We start from the raw sequence: 12,743 nt of genomic DNA on the forward strand, positions 1-12,743 counted from the left end.
ATAGTGTAAGTTTCTTTCCATCATTCACTTGCAGAATATCCTTTTTTTCCCCAATGTCCTCCAAAGTAGTTCCCTCTACATCTGACACACTAGAAATCCATAAAAATGACCTCATGAGGTGACACATGCGATGTGCTCTGAGTTTCACGGTGAGACTCCATCTGAGTGTGGGAGAGAATTTATGTGTTTGATATTATTTTTAAGAATTTGACTTTACTTCACGTTGAGTAATTCCTAATTAGGTATAGGGAAAAGCAGTGTATCTTTGGAACATTTTTATTTTATTATTCCATAGTCCTAATGTGTTGCTGAGTGTTATTCATTGACATCCTCAAGCCAAACTTAGAATGAGGCCTAATGAAACCCACTGCTATAAGGCTGGCAGAACTCTTCTTTTCTATATTAATACATGAACAACTTATCAGAAGTGCCTAATTTGATAGTTACCCTGAGTGACTTAAGTTGATTCTGTCTGTTTGTCTCTCTGTCTGTCCATTCATCTATAGATCTATCTGTCATGCTGGAGATGAACCTAGGGCCTTATACCTGCCAGGCAAGTCCTCTACTTGAAGGATCTACTTGTTCTGAAAAGGATCTACAAGTCTTTATATTCCAAAGAAATGCCTGCCAGAAGAGCTGGCATGTGGGGTTGGCGAGGTGGCCAAGTGGTTAAGAGAACTTGCTGGTCTTCCAAAAGATTGAATTTGGTTCCAGCATCCTTGTCAGATGGCTTGAGACTACCAGTTCCAGGGCACATGTTGGCTTTTTCTGGCCTATTTGGGTACCTGCACACATATACTATTATTAAAATAAAGCAGCGAGAGCGTCCTGTACAGCAGTGATTGTCAGAGTGATGCTGCCAGTTCCTGGAATGCAGGACCCCTTGTGTTTAGTCTTCATAGTAATGCTGACTGGTTTTTGACTGTTCTGGCTGTGCCTATTTTGGTGTTGATAGTGAAGAACAGGTGTCACCGCGATGGACCAAGGCCTTGGTATCAAATTATACTTGTAGCTAAGCTCATTATAAAACACAGTAACTTCTTTTTTTTTTTTTTTTTTTTAAGTACAAAACTACCTAAATAAAACAAAACATGAGTTTTATGTAAAAATACCCTTCTTGAAAGGGTAAAGTATTACTTTATCTCAGTCTTGGAGTGCCCTCTTTTCAACCATCTGTGTGACAAAATGGAAATTATAAGCAGGTACTTCTGCTAAAAACTGTGTCCAAGTATGAGGTTGCCTTGAGGTGAGCACTGTGTCTTTTTTAGTCTGAGCTTCTTTCTTCTTCTCATGGAACAGCATTTTTACTTGACAGGAAGTTCTTTGAAAATGAGGAGGAGCCTCTCCATCAAGGAAAACACCTGATGGTATTTGTTGTTGTTGAGTAAATGTAGGTATTTGAGGGATCCTTAGAATTTTGGAAAACTTTTCTCTGCCATTGCAAAATGAAGGTTTAAAGACTTTTTAAAAAATATATTTATTTATTTTGTGTGTGTGCCCTTCTGTGCATTTAGAAATAAGAAGGCAACTTATAAAAGTTGCTTTTCTCCTTCCATGTGTGTTCTGGGCATCACATCAGGTTGTCTGGCTTAGTAGCAAGCACCTTTACCTGCTCTGGAGGTTTTTTGGTGCTATTATTAGTAATAGCAAATAGGACTTAAATATATTATATAATTAAAGGTATTTTTAATTATAATTAAACTTCAAAATGTCAGTATTTTTTATGATAACTATATGATGATACAGAATCAGGTGGGTAGAAAATTCTTCTAAAGCATATAAGAGACAAGTGAATTTGAATGGATAGGGCAGAGAAGTTTATTTACATAGCTTCATTTTCTGCATCATGGCTAGTTTTTGTCTTCTTGGAGTGATGTTCTTAAACACAGCTTCATTCTCGCCCAGCAAGTGCTGTAGTGCTGGTCCATGTCTCCAGTCTGCAGCTAGCCTTTCCCGCTTGCGCTACAGATCTAACCCATGGCCTTGTACCTCTTCAGGCAGTTTGCCTTCCCAGCCAAGCAAAAATTTACTAACTACCCATTGTTTCATTTTAGTATATATCATAGAATAGTCAGTTATCAGAAAGGTGTTAAAATATTTTTCCCTAGTGTAAACATACATTTGTTTGTTTGAGTGTAAACATACATTTGTTTGAGATCTGCATTTTCCATATCGTAATAGATTGAATACAGAAGAAATGAGAATATAGTTGTCTTCTAAGTAGTTAAATACATATCTCTCTGTCTATCTATCTACTTAATTACTTATTTTGAGACAGGGTCTTTCTGTGTAAGTCTGGCTGTCCTGCTCACTGTACAGACCAGGCTGGCCTTGAACTCACAGAGATCCATTTGCTTCTGCCTCCCGAGTACTGGGATTAAAGGCATGTATCACCACACCTGGCTAAATATATTCGTGTGTGTGTGTGTGTGTGTGTGTGGGTGTGTGTGTGTGTGTGTGTGTGTGTGTGTGTGTGTGTGTAAGTGTAAGTAGAATTTGTATTTTTCTAAGCAGTTTTGAATTTTGTAGAATAATTTTTTTTTTTTTAATCTTTAGAAAATATTTTATTCAGCACTGTGTGGATCAGGCTAGCCTGGAACTCACAGAGCTGAATAAAATATGTTATGGTTGTAGTTAACTTAGTGAGTTTTTCTAGTCCTTTGTAGGGACTCTGGAGACTGAAGCAGTTGCATCCATTCTTAGGGAGCTGGAGCCTTTGGTTCCATTCCTTTGTACGTCCTTGTGTAAGCACAGCGTCTTAGCTGTAACCAGCATAGATTATCTGCTCGTGAATTCCCAGGTGCCCAAGAAAAGGCCTTCCTGGCGGCACAGAACCAGAGCTTCTCAGTTGAGTACCAGGCTGAGGCCAGTCTGCCTCCTGATTCACTGTTAATTGATTACTGATGTCCTCACCTGACACTTAATGCAGATGGAATTTGATGGTTATTTAACTTGCTTAGGATAACCTGATATGAACATTTCAGTATCATTTCCTGCTGTTTACCAGGCAGAGAATATTAGGTCTGACAATTACTGTGTTCAACTCTGTACAGTTTTAAAACAAAACAAGACAAACCCACAAATCAAGCCCTAATACCTTTCAATGCTTTTCAAACAGGAATTTTAAACAATGGGTGTTTTCTCATATGTACCAATGCCTTTATTTCACTGTTTTTAGGCAAGAGGAGGAGCGTGGCCGGGTGTATAACTACATGAATGCTGTTGAAAGAGATTTGGCAGCCTTGAGGCAAGGGATGGGCCTGAGTAGAAGGTCCTCGACTTCCTCAGAGCCAACTCCCACAGTAAAAACCCTCATCAAGTCTTTCGACAGTGCATCTCAAGGTAATTAATTCCTTGTCTGTGGTCTGCAGGGCTTATGGTTCTGTTCACTTGACACATCCTCCGTGTCTAGTTTAGTGTTCTGATCTATGAACTTGTGTATGGTATCATGGTGTCATATAGTGCCATGGAGTGTCACACAGTGTCCTGTGGTATCGTGAATTAAGGCACATTCTACAGGGGTCTGGAATTTACTTCAGTTTAGAAATCGTGGTCTCAGCTGCATGCCTGACTTCCCAGGCCAAACTGTATCTTTTCTCTTTAGGTGGATCACACTTACTCCCATGACTTCTTGTTTTTTTTTTTTTTGTTTTTTTTTTGTTTGTTTGTTTGTTTATGCGCAGACATCTGGGTGCATAACTCTAGCTCCTAACCTTCCTCTGAATTTCTCAGTCCTAATACCCAAGTGCCTTATTAACACTGACACTTTTGAGTCTCTAGGCATCCTTATGTTCAGAACAGATACCATTGTCTCACTTCATCTTTTCTCACCTCTAGAGTCAGCACAGTTCTACTCAGTTACCAAGACCAGAAACCTAGGACTGTCACTCCTTTCTCTCACTGTCCTCCCGAATGGACCTCCTTGTTCTTTTCTCCTTCTTTACTTCTAGAGACATGAATTTAAGTTCAAGCCACCTTCAGCTCCTGACTTCAGTGAACTCTTACTTATACTCACCTTGTTGCCATTGAGAGCGTGTAACATCCCTTGTGTAATATCTGTAATTATCTCACAGTTGGAATGAAGTTCACATCACCCTTTTGTCACCACTGGACTGCTCTGTTAGTTTGTTCAGCCCAACAACACTGCACTTCAGGGTCAGGGACAAGCCAGGCTCCTGGTGGTGTGGCTCCTACAGCAGTAACTCTGAAGACATAGTAGCAGTCTTTGATAAGAGCTGTAGACTGTCTTCTCTGGGTGTGAGTGTGTGTGTGTGTGTGTGTGTGTGTGTGTGTGTGTGTGTGTGTACGCACATGTTGTATTGTTTTTTGAGACAGGGTCCTACTGTGAAGCCCAGGTTGACCTAGAATCCTCCCTAAGCAGCTCAGTCTCGTCTCAAGTCATGATCCTTCTCCCTCAGTCTGTGAAGTACTGAGATTGTTGGTGTTTGCCACTATGCCTGCGTCTTCTGTTTCTTACAATCTATAAAGAGTGGTGCTAGGGATGGAACCCGGGGCCCCATGCATGCTACATGTGTGATACTCTGAACTGTGCCCCGTCTTTTTTTTCTTTTTTTCTTTCTTAGATTCTATTGGTTGATGAAGTATTTTAGCCAGCCATACAATGTGATTAAATAGCAAAAGTGAAGTACTGGCCTAGGAAAGCAAACCATTCATCTGGTAGAGGAAATACCTGTGTTACAGGCTCTGCCTGTGAGTATTCAGCACACATCAGGCATTGTCCGTAGCCTCTAGTTGGCAGGAAATTAGGAGGTTTGGCTCATGGCGATCCCTTCCATGGAGATGAGTAGAAAACTCCCCCAGCACCATGATGTGCTTCTCATTAACTTTCTCATTTGCTGTTTCTGTAGTACCAAATGCTGCTGCAGCTGCAATTCCTCGAACGCCTCTGAGTCCAAGTCCCATGAAAACCCCTCCCGCAGCTGCCGTTTCCCCCATGCAAGTAAGTGCCTGGGATCACTGAAGCCTCGAAAGCTTTAATTTGTATGTTAGACCCTCTTTCAGAGTCACGCGCATGTCTCAGGTGGGTGAATGACTGCCTCAGAAAGAGATTTGCTAAGTTATCCTTAATTGAGGCAAATGGTAAATGCAAATTGTGATGCTCTTCTGGAAAACTTTGATATCTCTCTGAGTATGTAGCTGTCATATTTCATCTTTTACTGTCTAATAGATCACTTAAAATCTTTCAGACTAAAAAAAAAAAAAATCTTTCAGACTTATTGGGTGGAGAGATGGCTGAAGAGTTAAGAAAGCTTAAAGCTCTTGCAGAGGACCTAAGTTGTATTTCCAGTGCTCACGTGAGACAGTTCACAGTACCCTAAAACGTCAGCCTGTAACATCAGCTGTATCCACTGGACACCAGAATGCAAGTACACATCTCTACACACTTGCACATATACAGCCCAGTTAAACATCGGTCTATACAAGGCATGAACTGTGAGACGTGCCGTTCACGGGGCCATTTGTCACAGGGGGACTCAAAGACAGGACATTGCTGATTGTAAATAACCTTCAGAGTTGCTGTTCTTTGCCATTGTTGGAGTGCAGCCAGCAGCAAGGCAGAGGGCTCTTTTCTGTGAGGCTCAAGAGACCCTCTTGTTACTCCATTTGCACAGCCACTTTGAGAGTCCAGCCGAGGTGAAATAATTTAACATAGGTGAGAGTAGCCAAAGGAAAAATGGTTCCCTGAACTAGTATTCTGTGATGACGGGTAGCTGTGGCTACCTTTCTCCTTCCTTAAAGTTAGGCCTTGGGGCATTTTCTTTTTGAGTTGAGACTTCATAATTGGCCCTGTAATTTGTGAATGTACTTTTAAACTCATACAGTCTAAGATAAGTCTCCCAGCCAGTGGCTTTGCATTTCATGTTTATATAAGATATCTTCTTAACTTTAAAGGAAGGCAAGGAACTCCATGTTTTGCCTACAAATTTAATGCTTTTTAGATGCTCTCTATTAATCAGACTTTTAAAAGAAAACCTAAAAGCAAGGTTTTAGGTAAAGCAATGCCAGGTAAAGCCAGGTAAAGCAAGCCTCAAATAACATGAAGCTTTTCTAGCGCTTATCTGTTGACATTTCACGTCTAACATAATTTTATAGCATATTTTTGAAGATAGGATTAAAAAATATCTGTAGCTAGACATAAAACTCAGTATAATTTCTTTAATATATGGTTAGTCTGTTCAGTGTCTCTCAATGGTAACTTCACAGAGAACCATGGAAAGGGTGTAGAAACAGGTCCCCAGACATTGTTTTCGTGACCAGAATCTCTGGGACAACACCAAAGTTGGCTGTGTTAAGTTGTTGTTTCGGGTTGTTTGGTTGTTTGATTGGTTGGTTTGATTTTCAAGGCAGGTCTTTCTGTGTAGTGCTGATTGTTCTGGAGCTCACTCTGTAGACCAGGCAGGCTGGCCTTGAACTCAGTAGAGATCAGCCTGCCTCTGCTTCCTGAGTGCTGGGATTAAAGTGTGTGCCACTAGTACTGCTTGGCTTCTTCTTTTTAGTCAGGAGTTCTTGCTGTGTCAATTCAAGCATTGTCACAAACAAATGGAAAGCTGAACAAAATGTAGAAAACCATTGTTTTCAGACTTTGCACTACACGGGTCCCTGGGGGGAAAATGCTAACAGATAAGGGAAGTCCTGTTGTGGGTCTCTTCCTGGAGGTGGTTTTTAGGTGGTGGTTAGGTAGGATGACCCAAGTTGGAATAGAGAAGGACTAACCAGTTAGATCTGAGGACATAAACTGACGTTCAAAGGAGAGGAAATCAGAATCTCCAGGGCAAGGTCCCCTGGGAAGAGGAAGCTACACAGAGAGGTCCAGACATTTCCATAGGTATCCTTCTGAATCTCTGCTGAGGCTGGCAGCCTGTCTGTGCTTGGAGTGAAGCCCCACAAGGCCTGGCAGGATGACTTTTCAGACAGACACGTTCTATAGTTTACATAGGACGCGGAATCCGTGAGTTCATGTCAGCCACCATCAGACACCTTGAACAGATAGGGCGTAAAGTACATGTGCTTGATAGTACAGGTCTGCCCCAAAAACCTTAAAGGCAGGACACAAAAGGACGAGGAGAGCTGTAAGCAGCTGTGCGCTCCCCCTGAGCTCAGCCCCGGTAGTCACTGTGTGTGCATGCTGCTCTTACGAGCGTTGGCTGCCTTCAGGGTTTGTTTCTGATGAATGGAGCACAGCAGAAGGAATGGGATGGCACTTCCCAGAGAAGATGTAAAATCGGCTCCTTTGAAGTCCACTGCTCCTGCTACTTGGGCTCACTCCTGAGAAAACCCTCTGTAGCTGCCATGGTGTGGCCTTGTTCTTGCAGAGGACTATCGAGTGAGCTCAGAAGCAGCTCAGAGGCTGACAGCCTGAAAGAGATCTCTCCTACACCTTCCCTCCAGTCTGGCTTTGTGATACGGAAAACTCGATTCACCTGCTCACTGAAGACCTGGAGCTAGAGTTACCTCGCTAAGCTTTTGACCCGTAGAAATCACGAGGTCATAGTGTTTACTTTTTAAAGTCCCAGTAAAGTGTTGGGATACTTTGTCAGGCAGCACAGGGAAGTCACACAGTAGGTTATTTCCCTGCTAGAACAGTCTTACCATTTTTAACAGGATCCAACAAAATACAAGGTAGTTTTGTATTTATATGGAAATGGATTTGAGTATGTAAAACATTGGGAGGGTTTGTAGTACTTGATTGTGACACTTGGCATGTAACACCAACAGTGTGTTTACTGAAGAGAAATCAGGAAGTAGATAGAATCCTGGGGTAGATGAGGTGACTTCAGTACAAATACCAGGATTATTTAGAAGGAGGGTAGGAGTAGTCTACACAGGATTCTGGGTAACTAGATATCCATATGACATACTGTCAGGGTTATTTAGTAGTAGGGTAGATGTAATCTACATAGGATTCTGAGTCTGATACACTGAGGTTATAGACTGGGACATTGGTGAAAATCTCTGTATTCTTTGAGCATGCAAAGACTTCTTATTTAGGACCTTCTTGTGGGTAGGACCATTCTTAGCCAGGTGATCCTGGGCTGTTTAAGAAACCAGGCCAAGGGCGTCAGAAGTGGTGGTGCATGCCTGTAATCCCAGCACTTGGGGAGGCAGAGGCAGGTGGATCTCTGTGAGTTTGAGGCCAGGCTGGTCTACAATGTGAGTCCAGGACAGCCAAAGCTACACAGAGAAAGCCTGTGTCAAAAAACAAACAAACGAAGACTTGTGCACAGTAACTTGAAGACAACATGTAATAAGGGTAAGTGATTTACATGTGAGAATATGAGGTGTTCAGCATCATTAGTCGCCAAGGAAATGGAACTGAAATTTACAGTAAGATACCAGTCCTTACTATGGGCAAAATGATAGGATAACAGTGTGACGATGTGGAAAAACCAGGCCTCTTGCCTGAAAAAGAAGCTGGAAGTTAGCTGGGTGTTTAGAAGGTATGACTAAGGGCTAGGGTGTGGAGGAAGAGGCAGGTGGATCTCTGAGTTTGTGGCCAGCCTGGTCTACATAGAAAGTTCCAGGACAGCCAGGGTTACATAGTGAGAATTTTGACTTTAGTGGGGTGTAGGGGCTGGAGAAAAGCCAAGGAAATAGAATTACAAGAAAGAAGTGTGGGCAGCCTGTATTTTACGGGTTGGAGTAACAGTGGTGGGTATTTAGACTGCTGTGCTTGCCTCCTACATCAGGGGACAAGGAAACACCTAGTAGTGCTGTTGACAGGACTGCTGAGTTAAAGACCTGTTCCAGGCCGATTGTTGAGTTATCAAGTAGGAGGCACAGTTGAGGTCTGTTTGGAACCAGGACGAGAAAAACCAATAAAACCACAATAGAAACACATCCATATTTTGGTTTGGAACCTAATTTTTTGTTTAGCAAATTAGCATATGGTAGTTTAAGAATTCTCTTTAAACAGAAGAATTAAATTGTATTCACAGTGCCAGAGGCTGTCAGGGTCAGTGGTACGCGCAACTATAAAAGGGTCCCAGGGAAGCATCCTTGTGTCAAGGCAGTGTCCTGTGTCTTGGCTGAGGCCGTGTTCTAGTTGTGATGGCCATTAACGTGAAGAGGATGCTGGCTGCATCATTTCTTAAAACCCTATAGGATTATATGTTTTTCTTATAATAAGTTTATTTATTTTTAAATGATTTATGTATTTTTATTTTATATGCATTGTTTTGTATGCATGTTTTTCTGCGTAAGGGTGTCAAATCCCCTGGAACTGGAGTTAGAGACAGTTGTGAGCTGTCCATGTGGCTTCTGGGAATTAAACCTGAGTCCTCTGGAAGAGCAGCCAGTGTGTGCTCTTAACCACTGAACCATCTCTACATCCCCCAAATATATTTTTTAAGTCTACTGATTACACATTGTATGTGTCTATTGTGTGTGTATAACCTTACCATAGCAGAACAAAGGAATTATACGTTGTTTGCAACTAAATATATACCTACTCTCTGAAGTATTTGTCTTTTCTCTGAGTCTTAGTAGTAGATTTGAAATACCTTGCTTTCATTTCAGAGACATTCCATAAGTGGACCAATCTCAGCCTCCAAGCCTTTGACAGCCTTGTCAGATAAGAGATCAAACTATGGAGAACTTCCTGTGCAAGGTACAGCTTATATGCTCATATCATTTCACTTTCTGTGTTAATTTTTACATTTTTTGGTTAATTGACTTATTTTCTTAGTTCTGACATTATGCTAGGCAATCTGGTGTATGTCTTCATCAAAAGTTTTTATTAACATGTCTTAACTACCAGTAGGGAAATGAGTTATTAGTAAATGAAGCGTTCATGACATACGTATGTATTTTCTTTTGCTTTGAAACAAAGTCTTGCTGTATAGTCAGACTGGCTGTGAACTGAGTTAATGGTCTTCGTAGCTGATGCTTTAGAGTATGGAGTTACACATGTGTGCCATCTTCCAGGCGAATGCCTTTTAAGTTATAATAAGTAATACTGAGTGCATGTCACTGCAAGGCACTGTTTCATGGTTCTTCATGGAGAGTGTATTAGTGTCATTCCCGTTTTCACAGACATTATTGTCAGAACACATTAAAAAAAAGTTAAGACCCAACAACATGCTTCAAGAAACCCACACTTTATTATACAAGCACAGATAAAAGTAGAACAAAGGAAAAGATTTACTATGCAGAGCCAAATACAGAGCACATGCCTATGATCCTATTATTCAGGTAGGCCAAGCAGGAAGATTGAGTTCTAGGCAAGCCTGGGCCAGACAGTAGGACCCTCTTTCAATATAACTGTAAATTACACTATTCAGTGTTATCATACTTATTCATGTGTCTGAACTAAAGTCTGCCATCTTGATAAATGTTTCTACTTGCCTTGTCATGGTCTTTGTGATTTCTCTTGAGTCCAATGACCTTTTTTTTTTACTACTCTGCTTTAGCTCCTTTATTAATATCCTATTGTTTGTTTGTTTGGGACAGGGTTTTTCTTTGTAGCCTTGGCTGTCCTGGACTTGCTTTATAGGCCAGGCTAGCCTCAAACTCACAGAGATCCACCTTCCTCTGTCTCCCCAAGTGTTGGGATTTCAGGTATGCACCACTGTACCCGGTTAACATCCTATTTTTTTTAAATTTTTAAAATCTTTAAAATTTTTGTTGGGACTGGAAAGATGGCTCAGTGGTAAAAAGTACTTGCTGATTTTGTAGAGGACCTGGGATCAGTTCCCAGTACTCACATGGGAACAGTGAAAAAACATGCAAGATCAGCTGAGCCCTCCTAGTTTGTTTTCTTATACTCTCCACTATCCACAGAAATTAAAAAGATAAGAAAAAACCGCGAAACTCGTTCTCTAGATTCCTTCAACTGAAAAAAAGAAAACTTGCTGTTCAGAGGGACAGTGTGGGTTCTACTGCCCCAGGGGATACTTACCTTTCGTTGTGTAGTGGTCATGGGTCCTGCTGAGCTCCCTACCCTTCACAAACAGTCTCACAACTAAGACCTGTACAGCCCCAAATGTCAATAGAGCCAAGGATGACAAACATTATAACAACTAGTTACTATTTTTTTACAGATATATTTTTCTTTATGAGTATGTGATGTTTGCCTGCATGTGTGTATCTACAACTGTATGTGTTCCCGGTGCCTGCAGAGGCCAGAAGAGGGCTCTGGATCCCCTGTAACTAGCTAGGGACACTTATAAGCCAGTCTCCACCTTCTTCAACTTTGTACATTCTTTTCTCCTTTGTTTTCAATTTAGTAACTGTCAGCTCCAATTTGTTGTGTTCATGTACTTCTGGGTCTGTGGCTATCCACTGAAGTTGATGTGCCAGGAGAGGAGTACACCCTTAAAAAACTTGCCTCCCTCTTTCTATTCATCCCCCTCTCTGGTTTCATTCTTAAGTTCTTTTTTTGAGACAATGTCTCATCATAGCCCAGGGTAGCCTTAAAGTCTTCATGGAGCTGAGGACAACCTCATTCTTTATCACATAGACTCTACTTCCTAAGTGCTAGGATTATAGGAATATGCCAGCATGCCAGGTCTTTTGTTTATGCATTTGAGGTGGGTCTTACCTGTAGCCCCAGCTGGCCTCAGAGTGGGGCAGTCCTGCTCTGCCAGCCTCCCATGCACCACCAAACCCAGCAGCTCTGTCTCTGAACCATGGCCTTTCTGCTTCTCTTCCTCAGCTGCTGTTGCCTCATGCCATCTTTCAGTTATTTCCTTTACCTGTACCTTCAACTCTCCTAACTCCCATTTCCTGGTATCTTTCTTGTGTTAAGAAAAACTCTACATGGTTGCACATTGCTGCAATCCCAGAACCCTGGAGGCTGAAGCAGGAGGATAGAGGGAGAACTCAAGTCTCTGTCTTCATCTATTTGTCTCTCTGCCTCTCTCTGTCTGTCTCCTCCATGAAAACAAGCCCTGTGTCTTGCACCAGCATTTACAGCTTCTCTCCCCTTGCACCGTTTCTCTACTTGTCTTGCCTTTTATACCCCAAGACATTCTAATATTCTGTTCCAGTCTGTATCTGTTGAATTGCTCTGACCAAGGTCACCTGTGACCAGTGTGCTCAGTTACATTACTCCTTGGCCACCTCTTGCTGGTAATTTCAAAAATCATGCATTTATTTCAGTTCTCCTTCCATACCCGGTCACCTTTCCGTATCTTCCCTTGATTATCTCAGAGGTTTTAAATTCGATATGTTTGCTTCTCTCACTTTTATAACGCTCCTCACCATTCTTACCTCTGAGCGTGTCACGTCTATCCTCACCTTCATCCCATCAGTCAGCAGTTCTGTTGATTCTGCCTTGCTAAGGAGCTCGTAAACCACCGTACTCACTTCTTCACCGTGCACACCCAAGTCCTTATCTGCCATCATCGTTCGTCTCTACTGTCTAGCTCACATCCTGCATAAACCTGTCCAGTTCGATGCAGCCACAAACCTGATAAAACCTTCAGGAGAAAGTCCAAAATCCGTAAAGTGAGTTTGGCCATCTGCCTTTCTCTTGCCTGTGGAGCCTCGCCTTGTTCCATTTTCCCTTTGTACTTTCAGCACTGCTATTCTGCTGGGCATTGAGCCAGGATAGATTCCCTTCTGAAATTTGTTTTTCCTGTGTAAAACCTATTACTTGTCGTTCTGATTTCAACCTCACAGTTATTGGAAATGAATCATCTCAGTGTTTCACAAAGGGACACATGAACAAAATGGAAGCAATTTGGCAAGCAGTTTCTCTTTTTGCAAAAAGGTCAGTTAGA

General features: G+C 41.8%; 1 protein-coding gene across 2 annotated transcripts in view; it reads left to right on the plus strand.

Moving 5' to 3' along the window:
- Specc1l (sperm antigen with calponin homology and coiled-coil domains 1 like) overlaps positions 1-12,743 on the plus strand; it is a 100,504-nt gene that overhangs the window by 47,536 nt on the left and 40,225 nt on the right. For both annotated transcript variants that reach the window (XM_055598949.1, XM_055598948.1), the window contains exons 8-10: positions 3,179-3,342; positions 4,869-4,960; positions 9,538-9,628. In XM_055598949.1, coding sequence (XP_055454924.1) covers positions 3,179-3,342; positions 4,869-4,960; positions 9,538-9,628 — 347 coding nt within the window. The remainder of the gene's footprint in view (positions 1-3,178; positions 3,343-4,868; positions 4,961-9,537; positions 9,629-12,743) is intronic.

Source organism: Psammomys obesus, unplaced genomic scaffold, assembly GCF_907164565.1.
Source record: "Psammomys obesus unplaced genomic scaffold, mPsaObe1.curated_primary_1811, whole genome shotgun sequence".
NCBI classification, from domain to species: domain Eukaryota; kingdom Metazoa; phylum Chordata; class Mammalia; order Rodentia; family Muridae; genus Psammomys; species Psammomys obesus.